This window comes from Ammospiza caudacuta, chromosome 5, assembly GCF_027887145.1.
Source record: "Ammospiza caudacuta isolate bAmmCau1 chromosome 5, bAmmCau1.pri, whole genome shotgun sequence".
NCBI classification, from domain to species: Eukaryota; Metazoa; Chordata; class Aves; order Passeriformes; family Passerellidae; genus Ammospiza; species Ammospiza caudacuta.
Genome location: NC_080597.1, coordinates 43,464,603 through 43,480,022, shown reverse-complemented (window position 1 = coordinate 43,480,022; position 15,420 = coordinate 43,464,603). Strand labels below are relative to the sequence as shown.

Below are 15,420 nucleotides of genomic sequence, written 5' to 3'. Positions count from 1 at the left end.
CTAACTCTGTGAAGAAAACAGGACGAAAGGCCTAACATACTCAAGAACTAATACTAACCAGGTATTGACAAAATTAGCAATACAGGTGAGAGTTGGCAGAGTTTTAGTCATGTTCTTTTTTTGCTGTCTCCATTGGGATGGATTCTGTCTCTGTCCAGTTTGAATCTAGAATAAACATCGTTCCATGTATCCCAAGAGTTTAGTACCTAGCAGCAAGAAGAGAGATACGAGCTGGAATCAGTTCTTGAAGATGAGTCATACAAAATAATACAGGTTGGGTTTGGGTTTTTTTCCTTGTATGACCTGGTAACAGGCTTTGTGTAGAGGAAAAGCAGCGACAAAGCAAAGTTTAAGTGTAGTCTCACACTGGCAAAGCTGCCAGGGGAACAGTCACCAATTTTTCTGTATGAATTGCAGCGTATGGAGTGGGATTGTGCTGGGCATCTCCTGTTCATGACTTGTAACTGGAGCCGAGGCCTAACAGCCGCCATCGGGGATGGGCTGGCAAGCGCGCTGGAGGCCACACGCAGTAACTAAAAATGCTTTTGACCTGTCTGAGAACTGACCTCCAGGAGTATCACAGAACCGCAGCATCATAGAATGGCTTTGGGTTGGAAGGGTCCTGAACAATCCCCTAGCTCCAAACCCCCTGCCATGGGCGGGGACCTTCCTCTCGGCCAGGGTGCTCAGGGTCCCATGCCAGGGATGGGGCACGCACGCTTTCTGCGGGCAGCCCGTTCCAGCGTACGGAATTTCCTTCCCGCAGGGCTCCGGGGCACAGAGCCCAGCCCGGCCCGAGGGGCGGAGGCGCAGCCGCTGCGGGCGGCGGGCGCGGGGCCGGACTGCGGCTCCCAGCAGGCCGCGCGCGCCGGAAGCGGCGGCCGCAGTGACGCCATTCCGGGGGAGCTCGTGGGGCTGCGGCGCGGCGCTGGCTCTGTGCTGAAGGAGGGCGGGCGGCTCCCGGCGGCACCGGCACCATGGTGAGCGGCGGGCGGCGGCGGCCAGGCCGGGCCGGGGTGCGGCGGGGCCGGCGGGGCTGCGCTCCACGCGGGCGGGCGGGCGGGCGGGCGGGATGGATGGCGAGGCCTGGAGGCCGCGCCCTGCGTTTCCCCGCGCTGTGCCGGGGACTGGGGCGGCCCCGAAGGTTCTGGAGCCGGGGCGGGGCGACTCTGTGAGCTGTGGTACCTGTGTGCGAGTATTTGATCCTTCTTCATTTAAGGCCTTGGGGGCTCTGCAGATATTGGTCCTTAAAGGCGTGTATTGGTTACCGCTATGATTAATTTGCATTGATATGAAAAAAAAAGAAAAAAAAAAGGGCGGGTTCGGCTCAGGTATCACAACGCTGAAGGCATTGGGCAGTGAATAGACTTGTTTCGGCTCTGCTGGCTGTGGCTGCCGTCGGGCTGTGGGGAAGGGCCGGCTGGCGGGCGGGCAGAGCAGCAGCGCTCGCACGGCCATGAAAGGATGGGCTGGTCCGGCCTGGTGTGCGCTGCAGTGTGCCCGCGGCTGCGCTCGGCCTCGGAGTCCTGCACTGCGCTGCGAGATTGCGGGACAGATTGTTAAGAACTTTGGCTATTTCTTAAATATGTCTGTTCTCACAACAAAATGGGGTATGGAAGTAATTTTATTAAAAAAAACATTGTTTAAGCTGTTAGGGTTGGGGATTTGCTTTAGAACACATAGTTCTATTGAAGCTAAAACAATATTCTTACATTAACTGTGTTTTAGGCATCCATTTCCCTTGCTCCTGTGAACATTTTCAAGGCAGGTGCAGATGAAGAGAAGGCAGAAACAGCTCGGTTGGTAAGTTTAATTCTCTAAGAAACTGGTAGTACTTGAGGTAATTAAACTTTGTCTTTTCTGTTACTAAAAATACTTTCACTATATCGTGATATGGAACTTCTGTCTGTAACTGACTTTTCTTGTTGCATGTCTGTGAACAGAAGGGAGTTTCGTTAATGCTAAAAATTAGAGAAACTCTTCATTGTCAAAATCTAAGTACTTTTACTGGAGCTCAGAAGATTGATGGCATTTCTTCTGGCTTTGAGACAGATTTATGGTTTCTGGGAGGTTTAGGTATATTTGAGCTGGTTGTCAAAATTTTGCAGTTAAGAAACTTGCCTTAAGTTCAGTTAAGCCTCCATGGAAGAGGTGGAAGGGTTGGTGAAAATGTTGAAAGCTATGTGATAGTGTATAATTCTTGTACTAGAGTAGAAATAAATTGTTCCCTGAGGTATATTATTTTCATTTCAGTCATCCTTTGTTGGTGCCATTGCCATTGGTGACCTAGTCAAGAGCACCCTGGGCCCTAAAGGCATGGTAAGACACCTGCATGGGTAGTCATGCCCATTAATTTAGCTTTAATAGTCACAGTGCCTTTTCAAGCAGTATGCTAAATCTCACATCTTGTAGGACAAGATTCTTTTAAGTACCGGGAGAGACAGCTCTGTCACAGTTACCAACGATGGTGCAACCATCCTGAAAGCTATTGGAGTTGACAATCCAGCTGCCAAGGTCTTGGTTGGTGAGTTCTTAAAGGCTCGATATTTCTTAATTTGTAACTCTGTTGTGGTGTTTTTATTTGTTCTTAGAAAAGTGTTGTTGAAATACTGTGAAAAATTGAAGGGAGGGGGAGCAGAAATCCTGAAGTAAGAAGGGCAGGGTACTGCAAGAGTTATGGCGTTCTGCAAAAGTAAAATTATGGTGTGTGCTGCTCTTCAAAACTGTTTTTTTATCTTCTTTTCCCTTAACCCTGCTTTGTCCCAGAAGTCAGAAGGGACAAAAGACATCTGTATACCCTTCGTTTTGCAGTGGGAAAATTTGGAACAGAAATCTGTGCAGCAGCAGAGGTTCACTGTGTTTCTCCCAGATTTAAATCTCTGGCACTCAGTGGGCACTGTACTTCTGTACAGTTTACTGTTGTGAATGACTGTTCTACTGTGCCACTGGTCCACTACTGGTGACAAGCAGGAGCCTGATCTATTGGGTGTCAGGTTTCCTAATGATTTTGTGTTTGCTGTGGCCCAGTTTATCACCAGTTCATGCAGCAGACCTGGTTACTATGGTCTCTGATCCTGTATCTGTACCTTAGAGCTTCTATCCAGCTGTCCTTTTGATAACCATTGTTAGGATGGGGAACACAGGGGAGCATCCTGACCATCACCAGGCTGAAACTGGTTACAAATAAAGAGCAGGAGTTTGGAGGATGCCAAGTTTTGTTTGCATCTCTTGTTTCTCTTGGGTTTTTTTAGAGTTCCCTCTTTACACAAAGAGTAAGATCTGGTTTTTTGTCCAAATTAATGGATGAGAAAAATAGCATTAATAATGTCTTTTCCTTCTTCAGATATGTCAAAGGTTCAAGATGACGAAGTTGGCGATGGAACTACATCTGTCACAGTGTTGGCAGCTGAATTACTGAGGGTGATGTATTCTGTTTTTTCAGATGTTTGTCAGTGTACTTCTGTGGTGCCTCCAGTAGGAGGTGTGTTATCCTGTCTTTGTAAAGGCCTCCCATAGCATAGAAAGGAATAGCTTGCTCTGTTGATGGTGAAATTGATAGGGGGCAAAAAACCAGCCCTTAGGTATTGCACCATCATTTTTTGGGTATTATTTTGGACTATTACTCCTTATATTATTTTTTATAAACTCTCAAGTATTTTAAGTTGACTCTTACTGCTTACTTTCTGGCTATTGCACTGAGCAATGTGCAGCACTGCTTGGTTGTGAGTCTCAGTCCTCTGAAATCCATTTCCATAGGAAAAAAATCTTGCTAAATTCTGTTCCTTGCTCAAGGCCTGAATTCATACTGTTAATTTAAACTCTGTATGGATTTAATGCTTGTGGGAGAATTTACACTGCCAAATTCTAAACCTGAAATTACTATGAAAGAGATTTGAGAAATGAATAATTCTTCCTTGCAGAGCTGTGTGAGAAAGTCTGGTCATCTCAGGGCCAGTAACTGGGATGAAGAGCATCTTAAGGAATGATCTATCAGCTTGCCAAGTTCCACAGAAAAATAAAGATAGCTTTTCTCAATTACATTTTAAATTGCATCCATAAATGAACATGTCTTTTCTAGTTAGTGTCACTATACTTTTTTGGGGGGAAATAATTATTGATTTCATTTAAACAGGAGGCAGAATTACTGATTGCAAGGAAGATTCATCCTCAGACCATCATTGCAGGCTGGAGAGCAGCCACAAAGGCTTCAAGAGAGGCACTTTTGAAAGCAGCTGTGGATCATGGGTTAGTAATGCCCATTTGCTGTAACTTTATATAAAAAACTACTCAAGATCAAAACATCAATGCAAATTACAGTCTATTGGTAAATTCTTCACTCTTATTAAAGCAGTGGGAAAGCTGAGTTCCTGAATTTTAACAGTTGAGACAAAAAATACTGGGTATTTTTTCTAATGAGTTAAAGAAGCTTCAAATTTACTTGTGTGCAGAAATTAAATATAAGCTGTAATTTGCTCCCTGGAACAAAGATCTGAGCTCTTACTTCAGATTTTGTACTCACATTTTAAATATAACTATTTCCCATGCCCAGCACTTTGAGAGCACAAACTTTCTAAAGCTGAATGCAAAAATTCTCCTAACAAAACTTGTATTTCAAGTGGAAGGTTGTGTTCTGGGACATTGGAGGGATTCTGTGCAGCATTCCTCAAAAGAAAATCTGGTACATCTAGAGATACAGGCTTGAAGAAGTGGGCCAGGACTCATGGTGGGAGCTAGTGGTAGTTAAGGCTTTCAGACTTTCCACTTTAACTGAGCTCTCTTTATTGTAGTAATGATGAAGTGAAGTTCCGTGAAGACTTGATGAACATCGCGGGAACAACTCTTTCTTCAAAATTACTTACTCACCACAAGGATCACTTTGTCAAGCTAGCTGTAGAAGCTGTTCTTAGGTTGAAAGGTTCTGGTAATTTGGAGGCTATCCATGTCATTAAGAAACTTGGTGGAAGTTTGGCTGATTCCTACTTAGATGAAGGTAAGTCTTTGAGAGTTGATTGTGTATGCACTTGGGAAACAAAGCTGCTAAAGGTTGCATATCTATGTAAATTTGTTGTATGAAACACTGTTATGTTATTATTAAATTGAATACTAAAGATGGAGGATTTTGTAATAACTAGTAATTGCTCTCCTTTTTTAATTTGAAGTTTTACAAGGCCTTTCTGTTACTACAGGCTTTTTGCTTGACAAGAAGATTGGTGTAAATCAGCCAAAAAGAATTGAAAATGCGAAGATTCTTATTGCAAATACTGGTATGGATACAGACAAGATTAAGGTATGTGACAGAACTACTGTTGAGAAACTGTGTTTTTGTAAATGGAATTTTGAGACTGAGCTCTTTTCTCTTTGATTTAGATTTTTGGCTCTCGTGTTAGAGTGGACTCCACAGCAAAAGTGGCAGAAATAGAACAGGCAGAAAAAGAAAAGATGAAGGAGAAAGTGGATCGTATTCTTAAACATGGAATAAATTGCTTTATTAACAGGTATGTATTTCTTGCAAAAAAGGGAGAGTTACATTACTTTCCATGTTGTTCTAGTTCATTCTGCTAGAATAGGCAGTTAAGTGCCTATTCAGCAGGCACTTAGGATGAAAGGACTAAGACCTTAAAGCATATGGCTGCCTGTGCTTAGTGTGATAGTGTTTCTTCAGAGAAAGGATATTTCAAAAAACATAGTTTGATTTCTTTTTTTCCTTAGCTTTGAGTGTTTTCCTGTCCCTACAGGAAAAGACTTCTGTGTTGTGTAAAATTCCATGTGGGGCAGATGCCTCATCCATTGACTGCTTTGGTAGCTTTCAGAAATCTGTCCTGTGTCCATGCTACTGAGAAGCTGGTGTCTTTTGTTACTGTGTTATTTTCAAAGGTTTGTTCTGTGTGAGATGGTGAGATGTGTTGTAATTTTAGGCAGCTGATCTACAACTACCCTGAACATCTCTTTGGAGCTGCTGGTGTCATGGCTATTGAACATGCAGACTTTGCAGGTGTAGAACGTCTGGCTCTTGTCACAGGTGTGTAGAGTATTTTGTTGTATGAAACTTGGAGGGGCACATTATTTGTCTGATCATTAGTAAACATTGAACTTACTTAAACATACTTCTTCAGCATCTGTGAATAAAGAATCATAATGCAAAACATGGGAAACAATTTAGCAAGTTAATGCCAGTTGGTAACCTTCTTTCATATTTTAAAAATATTTTCAGTTAAGTTCCTGCTTGATAAGATTTTGATGTTTGTTTTCTAAAGAAAAGATGAAACTTAGCAACAGAAAGAATAACTCCACAAGTTAATACTAACAGTACTTTATTCTGTGATAACAATTGGTTTAAATGGCTGTTGTTTGACTGTAATGATAGAGAAGACTAAGGAATCATCCTTTGTTAAAAATGTGGGCCTGAGTTTTTGACTTGAGGTGGATCTCAAATAACCTGAACAACCTGAATATTTTGTGTGATGGTCAGCATAAGTGTGATTTTAGTAACTAATGGAAATGAGACCTCTGGAATGCTACAGATAATTCTCATTGCTGAAGTAATAGATAGTTAACTGGGACATCATAGTTGATTTTGAAAGTGATCAGGAGGATGAATTTGCTTTGAGAAAGGAAAAGACGCTGACTTGTTTATCGTAGCAAAACTGAAGTAGCAACTGCATATAAGTGTTAGTAGGCACATTGACCCTGGAAACATGTGATTGAGAGGAACACTGCTTGCATTCTGGAAAAAATTGAAAGCAGACTTTGTATGCAGAGCAAATGGGCCTTATCAGACCACTCTGGCTTGAATAGTATAGCTGAAAAAAGGACAAGTTTTTAATATACACAAACTCTGCTCCAAGTCTTGGTTTTTCTTGTGATGCTGCAACTACACAGTGCTGCAAGCTACTGTGGGATTATTGAGCACACATGGGGAATGCATACATGTAAAGAGTTTTCTAATAGGAAGAGGAAAGAACTGGAACAAGAACTAGAATGATGTTGTGTTCAGAGACATTTTGGTCATTGTAGCTCTTGTTTTGTTTATGATACAGCAGTTTACAGATCCTGCACAGTATTGCTGCTGCAGCATGGAATGAGACTTGCCATGCAGGAGAATGGTGGTTCTCAGCCATCATCAGGCAGGCAAAAGGAATACTGTCACAAGCTCAAGTTTTAAAGCATAAGAGACTTCATTTAGTATTTTATAAATACTTAATCAGTAAATACTGTGAAAACTTGAAACATACTGATATTTTAATGCTAGCAAAAATGAGTGTTTATTCTGTTATCAGACACAACTCACAAGCATTTTAGTCCATGTGATGTGAAACAAAACAGGTGTTTTAAGGATTTATCAGCATTGGTTGATGTTTTCTGGTACCACATGCTGACATGAGACAGTCTTGGCTTATCAGTAATTTTAATTTAAATTTATTTGGGGACAATTATGAAGACTGTTTTTTTTCCAAACCCCCCCCCCCCCCCCCCCCCCCCGGTTAGACCTTGCCTGAAAGGATGCTTTCATTGTGAGCTCTGATTTCTTTATGATCTTACACTTTCAGGTGGTGAAATTGCTTCAACCTTTGATCACCCTGAGCTAGTAAAACTAGGAAGCTGCAAGCTTATTGAAGAAGTCATGATTGGAGAAGATAAACTCATTCATTTCTCTGGAGTAGCAATGGGTAAGTGTTTTATCACTAGCAGTGTATTGTAACATTTGTGTTAACCCTCTGCTAGTGCTGTTCAGTTGCCAGTAATGCATAGGAATTCTGTAATGATTTATGTAACTGTTTCTATTAAAGCCTTGCTTTTCAGTAAAAATCCTGCACAGTTTCATGGTTGAAACTGTGGATGTTTCGTGTTACATAAATGAACATAAAATCATTTTTAAGGATGGGAACCAAGGTTTCTGCTTTTGGAAATTCAGTTGACAAGAAAAGTAGCAATGTGTCAAAGAGCTTGTTCTAGTAAATGCCAATGCTCTAATTTTTAAGGAGTTATGAGGAATATTAATTTTCAGTTAAATTAAATAAGGTGTTGTGGAACCAAAGCAATCGCACTGTGCACATAATTTCATTTTGTCTTTGAAATGTCATCATGTTTGCTTTTGTTCCCAAAATTAAGTAATACAGAACTTGACTCCAGTGATAGCAAAACCATTGTAAATGCTTTGTGATAGCCCATTTTGTGTCCTGGTTTCTCTTTTTAATCTTTTTACATGTGTGCTTTCTAGGTGAAGCTTGCACCATAGTTTTGCGCGGAGCCACCCAGCAGATTCTGGATGAAGCAGAGAGGTCTCTGCATGATGCTCTCTGTGTCCTGGCCCAGACTGTGAAGGACACAAGAACTGTGTATGGTGGAGGTGAATATCAGACTCTATGTACCTGTCATACTTTGGTATTACTGAAGGTTGGATGTGTAACATCTGTGCGTCTTCACTGAATAGGTTGTTCAGAGATGCTGATGGCTAACGCTGTTGCAGAACTTGCTGTCAGAACACCTGGCAAAGAGTCTGTTGCAATGGAGTCCTTTGCTAAGGCTTTACGAATGGTAGGTTTATTTAATCATATTGCTGGGCTAAGACACAAAGTTTCATGAAGTTTACTAACTTGTGACATCAGATATTTGCTTCACTTTAAAAAAATTTTGGTTGTCCAAAGTAAAGAAGTGAAGTTTTAGCAGCACATCTTGGATAAACAAAGGGAGAAATTGTTTTTTTATCTTAGGAAAAATGTACTGGTGTTTTAATAATTCTGCATGTTACAGGCTTGTAAATGTTCATATGCTAACCCTCCTCTAAATGGTTATTGCTCACCTTACCTGCTGGTTAGAAGTGCTGCAGAAATAACACATAAAAATCTCATCTTAGGTAGCTGACAGCTGATTTAGAAAAGAGCAGCCCTTCTGTTCCATTGATACTCTAGGGCTGTTTGAGTGTATTCATACTCTAGCACTAGCTACAAATTTATGGTCTTGCATTGGAGATTGCATCTTAGTAGGAGATGAGTGTGCCACAAGAAACATGAATAGAATTGTGATAACAGACTGTCAGTTTGAGAAAAAATTTGCTTTCTGCAATTTGAATTAGGGAAAACCTTTCTCCCAAGAAAATTAAATTCAAGTGCATAGTAACACTTGGCATTATCTCTTCAGTCAGTGCATGTGAGTTTGCACTGCTGTCATGGAAACAGTGAACAGAATGGTCAGGTAGTTAATGCTTACCAGCAGACTTGTGCTTTTGAAATGAAAACATTTCTCCAGTTGTGTCTGAAATGATAAAATGACAAGATTGGTTTTTTACTTCTGTCCATGTAAAATGAGCAAACAAATTGCTAACATGCTTCTGTCCTCATAGGTACTTTCTTACAACAGAGTCTTGAAATTCTAAGAGAGGTAGTTTGGGTCTTTTAGTTATCACAGTAAACAGATTATTTGGCATGTTTCTGAAGCATCTTCTTGAAATTCAGTTGTAAACTGATAACATCCAAGTATGTTTCATGTTTGCTAACAATCAATCCCTATGTTAATAAAAAACAACCTGTGTTTATCCCCTTAGATCCCAACAATAATAGCTGATAATGCTGGCTATGACAGTGCTGATTTGGTTGCTCAGCTCAGAGCTGCTCATAGTGAAGGGAAGACTACTTATGGACTGGGTAAGGGGATGAGTTTTACTTCTGTGTTTGAATTGCTGTTTGGCCAGGTCCTTTGGGCTCATTAAAGTTGTTCATGTATGTCTGTCACACATATTCAGCAGGGAGAGCTGAGTATGTTGGTTTGTTTGCTTTGCATAGAACTTTGTGTACAGCACGATATTCCTTTTGTTCTATCATGCTTTTGACAGTAGAGTGAAAACCTTCATTTCTTAAATGCATGGTTTTCACCTCTAAAAAACACTTCCCTTACACCGAGTCTAGTTATAGGAAGCTTAAAAATAAAATCATTGTTTTAAAACCAGCAACCAGTTAAAAACCCAAACATCCTTCCTTTTGCCCCTTCCCCCACCCCCCAAAAAAACCCCAAAAAACCCAACTGAACAACCACCACAGAGTGGTAGAGAAGAACCCTGAAGTTAATGTACCTGAGGACATAGTGCTGAGAGTCCTATTGGGATCTTGTCTCCTCATTACAGTGTATAGAGTTATTATCATCAAGTGCTCATATGTAATTGCAACATTAGGCTTTAATCAGGACTCTTGAGGTAGAAGACTTTATTTAATACTTCCCTAACTATCAGTGTATTTCATTTGAGCAGATAAGTTACTGTGCTCTCAGCTTCTTGTAATTTCCTTAAAAAAATGCTGAGTTCAAAAAACCAAAAAAATGCCTCTTAATGTGTTTTTTCTTCCAGATATGAAAGAGGGTGTCATTGGGGACATGTCAGTTTTGGGAGTAACAGAAAGTTTCCAGGTCAAGAGACAAGTGTTGCTGAGTGCAGCTGAAGCAGCAGAAATGATTCTTCGTGTAGATGACATCATTAAAGCAGCACCAAGGTACGATCAGAGTATCTGCATGGTCAGTCACAGTGGTGTAGAGTAAACCTCCTTCTGTGGAAGAGTAAGGGTGCAGAAAAGTCTTGGTTTAAAAATGCTGTACTTGAAAGGGAACCTGACATGTGACATGCTGGTGTTCATATTAGATAATTTTACTGCATTAGCAGTATCATCAGGCCTTTAGAGCCATCAGCAAACTTTAATTGCTGTGCCTGAGTAACGCCTAGTTAATCCTGGGTCACCACTAAACATCTGCACAAGTGGCTGACCAAAATGTAAGGGATCATGCTTTCTTTTTGCTTTTGGCAAGAATTATAGTGAAATGTCCAGCTGCTTCTGAGGTAGAATCTGCAGCTAAAACAGAAACGTGTTTCTTAAAAGGTTTGAGAAGAATTGCCACTCATAGGCAGGTGGGCCTGCTACCAGGTAGTTTTCACTGCTTTTTGAATCAAAAGATTTTTTTTTTAGCATGGTCATGGGTGGTGTGTTAGCTTTGAGGTGGTACTGTTTTTTGTGCTGTGAGATAAAGCTGTCATTGAACACGAAATACTAACTAAAGATTAAAAATGAGAGTGGGTGAGGAGGGGCTGATGGGCATCAGTGTGGTGGGAATTTTCTGATTTTTCTTTTTTTCCCCAGAAAACGTGTACCAGACCATCGCCCCTGTTAAATGTTCTTCAGTACCTGAGGATGTGTGGACCAGATCTCACCTAGTAATTTTTTTTCATGGTCTAGTTTTTGTGAGGTTATGGAAGAGAAGCTTGAGACAAACGGATCTCCATCAATGGCACTGTCTTCAGTTGGTTTTTACTTACTGGAGCTTTTGTGTGTTGTGTGGGAGAATTCACTTTCAGGGGTGTATAAACCAGGGGTTTTATACAACCCTATTCATTCTGTTCCTTCCAGGTTCCACTTAAAATACACAGTAATAAAAAAACCCAAAAATTCAGATTCCCCAAAGTTGTATTTCTTTGTGTAGAGCCAGGAAGGGCAGATCCATGAGGAGAGCTGTGGTGCACAGCCTCAGGCCTCAGCTGCTTTGGGGAGTGACTAAGCCCTTGTGGCTTGCTGGTTTGTGTTGACCTGCTGTGTTAGTATGAGTGGTGTATTCCAGTCCTGGCTGCATAGGTTTTGAGTTGGGGTCCTAGAAACAGGCTCTGAAGTTAGATGGTATCTTTTTTTAGTGATACGGAGTATTACTCTTTTTTTTCATGATGGAAGAGAGTGAGTGGATGAGGAACCTCAGTCAATGCCCAGAACTATAACTAAGTGATCTTACAGCTTTTTACACCACAAATTTTACATTTTGCTCAGGAGAGTTGAGAGGATCATGCAGTTTGGGAGAGAGAGCAACATTCTGGACTAAACAGTCTGAGTGTTGATCTGTAAAGTATTGGGCTGACTTTACAAACACTTAAAATTGTGGACTCTTAGCAGAAAATAGGCCTAAATGTTCACTTCCTGCCCTCTCTGGCCCATGCCTTTCATGTCTGTTGAATGCTGTCTTCATATTCACTTTCCTGTTTGATTAGTTGCTGCAAAGGCAACATGTTTCTCGACTGGGCAGGTTTCTTTGTGCCTAGGCTGGAAGGAAGCCTGTGATGCCTGCAGCTGTCTGCATGCAGACCTGTGAGGAGTGTGAGCACAGACAAGCAGGGGCCCTGTCTGTGTGGGGCCCAGAATGGTGCCCACAGGCCTTGTGACCTTCTGGCCCTTGCAAGTGTACAAACAGCAGGGCAAGTCTGCCAAAGCAGAAAGATTAAGCTGAAGTAAGCAAGTATGTGTGCAAAGGTTTTTCTGCCTTAGATTTCTTAAAATGAGATGCTTACAGAATCCTCCCCTTAACTCTTGACAGAGACTTCAGCTCTCCAGAAGTGACAGTGCTGTGTGGTGAGGGCTGAGTGAAACACAGGCCATTGATAAGCCAGTGAAAGCATGCTCTTCCCCATCCCCTCAGATAAATACAGTACCAGCTCAGTTCCGTGGGGTATAAAATATTGACTTTGGATATTAGAATAGCACCCCTAACTCATGTCCTGCTTTCCTTTTTGTAGGAAGAAATTGTTGGAACAAGATTAGATAAAGAATTTGCTGTTAATTACAAAGAAGGACTTTTTAACTTGGCAAGATGCTAGTATACTTTTATTTAATTTCACCAGGAGCACACTACATGGGTGCCAGCCAGATGCAAATTTGGACTTCATTTTACAACACAACAAGTGCTAGCGAGTCTATGTATTTCCAGATAATTTTTCAACCATGTAGATGACATTAAACAGTCACGAACTGGCATGGAATCAAACCTTTTCTGGGAAGTCAACTGCTGCTTCTGCAGGCTGTGCTGGTGAGACAGACTCAGAGTGTGCCACCAAGGGCTTTCCATCCTTGTTAAAAAACCTGTCACCTAATTCAACCATGCTATGGAGTCTATAAAGTTTAAAATGTCACTTTGAGCCAGATTTCTGTTACTCACTTAAAGCAAAGCTTAGGAAAAAAGTGCATTTTTAGGGGATCTGAACTGCTCCAAGTTGCAAGCTTGAGAAATACCCAGCTGAAATCGTCTGAGTAAAGTTTGTCTCGTCAGATTATGTGCAAGCTTATAGTGACAGCTCACAGGCCTGGATTTTATTCATGCAACTTTACCTTTGCAGCTCCTGTGGCTTTTCCTTTTTAGTCAGGCTTTGATTTTCTTCTTTGCTCCTGCATGAAAACTTTTCCTTTACAGCTGTCCTTAGAGGCAGTGCTGTCAGTAACAAAACCCAGCACCAAAGCCTACAGCTTTCCTCACCATCATTTGAATACTGCTCAGCAGTGATGAAACAGTTGTCACAAATTTTGCAGGAAGAAAGAGGAGAGCCCCCTGTATGTATGTGCTGTTTTCTTGATTGTGCAGCCAGGACTCTGCTACCACTTCCCACTCAGCAGACAGGGAAGCCTTCAAGGTATTGCTGTTTCAGATAAAGTAATTTGAGACCAATGCTGCTTTAGAGCTGTGGGGATCACATTGAGCAGTGGGTTTCAGCTGAGCTGGGACACCTCAAGAAGATGGGAGAAGAGTGAGCCCATGGGTGAGGAGCAGCAAGTCCATATGTGCTCCATGCAATCCCCCCATGGCAAACATCTAAACTGAGTCTTATCTCTGTTGTGAACTGTGTGGTCTCAGCATGGGAGACAGAAGGAGTCTGTTCTATGGAGGGTGCTGGGTGCTGCACAAAGACAGAGAGGTGTCTGTACAAGAGTTGTGCTGTCACATTCTCTCCAAGCTGGTGCACGTACTCCTAAGATTGCCATGCGGTGTGGTGCTCCCTGGACACCAGCAAGCGAGGGAGAGGTAGAGGTTGGGCGGCGGTGGGAGTGCGCTGCCACCTTGGCCAGAAGGGGCAGCTGAGCGTCAGCAGGGCTCGGCGTCTGGCTCGGCCTTGGCAGCAGGAGGTAGCAATGGCTTCTCGTCCAGCGTGATATCTATCACCGCCCCCGATCGCTTGCGGGGCTCGGGGCTCTCCTCTGACCATCTGCCCACCCTGCGCACCCCTTTGGCCACCTTGGGCGCGTTCCTGCAGGGGTTGTGGTCGTAGATCACCAGCTTCAGGCCGGGCAGGTGAGCAAGGCTGGGGAAGAAGCGGATGGAATTGCGATCCACGTCGATGACCTCGAGGAAGGGCATGTCCAGGAGCACGGGCGGGAACTCGGAGAGCAGGTTCCCTGAGAGCCAGATGGTGCGCAGCTCCTGCAGGCCCTGCAGCTGCCGAGGGAGCCCGCGCAGGGCGTTGGAGCCCGCGTGCAGCGTCTTGAGCAGGCTGAGCTCGCACACCACCTCGGGCAGGTACTGCAGGCAGTTGGACTCGATCCACAGCGTCTTCAGGTTCTGCAGGAGTCGGAGCTCCAGGGGCAGGCTGCACAGCTTGTTGTTGCCCAGGTAGAGGATGCACAGCTGCTTCAGCGTGCACACAACTAGGGGCAGTGCTTTGAAGTTGTTGAAGTCCAGTGCCAAGATCTGCAGGTTTTGCAGCTGCTCCAGCTCGGGGGGCAGATGGTTCAGGTTGTTGTCACTCAGGTACAGCTTAACCAATTCCCTAAAAGAGCAGATGTGCACAGGCAGCCGCCTCATCTGCCTGCCGCTCAGATCGACCATTTTATCCACTGGCATCTCTTCTAGGTCTTCTAGGAGGTACTTCTGGCACTTGTTTGAGGGCACAAAAGCAAGTATGGCTTTCAAACTGTTGCCCATCTCGGGATGGCTGGGACTGCGAGGGACAGGAGGCTGCCTCGGTCTCCTGCTGCACACTGGCTTGTTGGTAACTCGTTCTTCCCAATATAAGGCTCTGTTTACATGGCGCCAGCCATTAATCTCAAGGGCTCTGAAATGCTTCTGATAACTGAATGAGTGTTTGGTGACGGGGATTATAGGCAGGACGACTCAGGGCCCAGGTCTCCCTCTCTCACCCACACTCCCACATGCTCGCCCTCCCCCTGAAAGTATTCCTTCTTTCCTCCTCTTGCACACTGTAAATGTTCTCTGATTTTGCCCCAGACAAAATTAGGGTCACACCCGGTCCCTCACTTCTTGCTGCAGCTGTGCTGTCTGTGTAGCCAATGCAGGCAGCAACGATGGGCTTGGGAAAGCAAACACCGCAGCAGATTGAAGTTTTAAGCTTAGATATTTAACTTTCATGAAACTTTCAGCAGAGATGTCGGATATAATAAAATTGTTTAAAATACCTGTCAAGACTTGACTGACTTTCAAGATGAGTGGCATTTTCAGGGATGTATTTTGAAAGGCACCAAGTACATGGATTTCAGAGTGTAATTTGCCACCCCAGTATTTATCTTAAAGCTTTAACACAAATACTTGGCAAACTGCTATCTTGAGCGGTTCTACTGTTTATGTTCCTAATTTAATGGTATTTATTATAGCCTCTGGCACTCTTGATTGTGTAGGGCC

General features: G+C 43.0%; 2 protein-coding genes across 2 annotated transcripts; one reads left to right on the top strand and one right to left on the bottom strand.

The window, feature by feature from the left end:
* The first annotated feature begins 869 nt into the window (after window positions 1-869).
* CCT2 (chaperonin containing TCP1 subunit 2) lies at window positions 870-11,427 on the top strand. Its single transcript, XM_058805085.1, has 16 exons — window positions 870-980; window positions 1,729-1,803; window positions 2,254-2,319; window positions 2,413-2,524; window positions 3,344-3,420; window positions 4,133-4,245; window positions 4,788-4,990; window positions 5,187-5,287; window positions 5,368-5,495; window positions 5,916-6,019; window positions 7,548-7,667; window positions 8,219-8,347; window positions 8,432-8,535; window positions 9,542-9,641; window positions 10,337-10,478; window positions 11,118-11,427. Exons 1-16 carry the CDS (start codon window positions 978-980, stop codon window positions 11,146-11,148), a joined length of 1,608 nt encoding a protein of 535 aa, XP_058661068.1. The 5' UTR covers window positions 870-977; the 3' UTR covers window positions 11,149-11,427.
* Window positions 11,428-12,607: 1,180 nt separating this feature from the next.
* On the bottom strand, window positions 12,608-14,706 carry LRRC10 (leucine rich repeat containing 10). The gene has a single exon (XM_058805848.1). It carries the CDS (start codon window positions 14,704-14,706, stop codon window positions 13,870-13,872), a length of 837 nt encoding a protein of 278 aa, XP_058661831.1. The 3' UTR covers window positions 12,608-13,869.
* Between the last annotated feature and the right edge of the window lie 714 nt (window positions 14,707-15,420).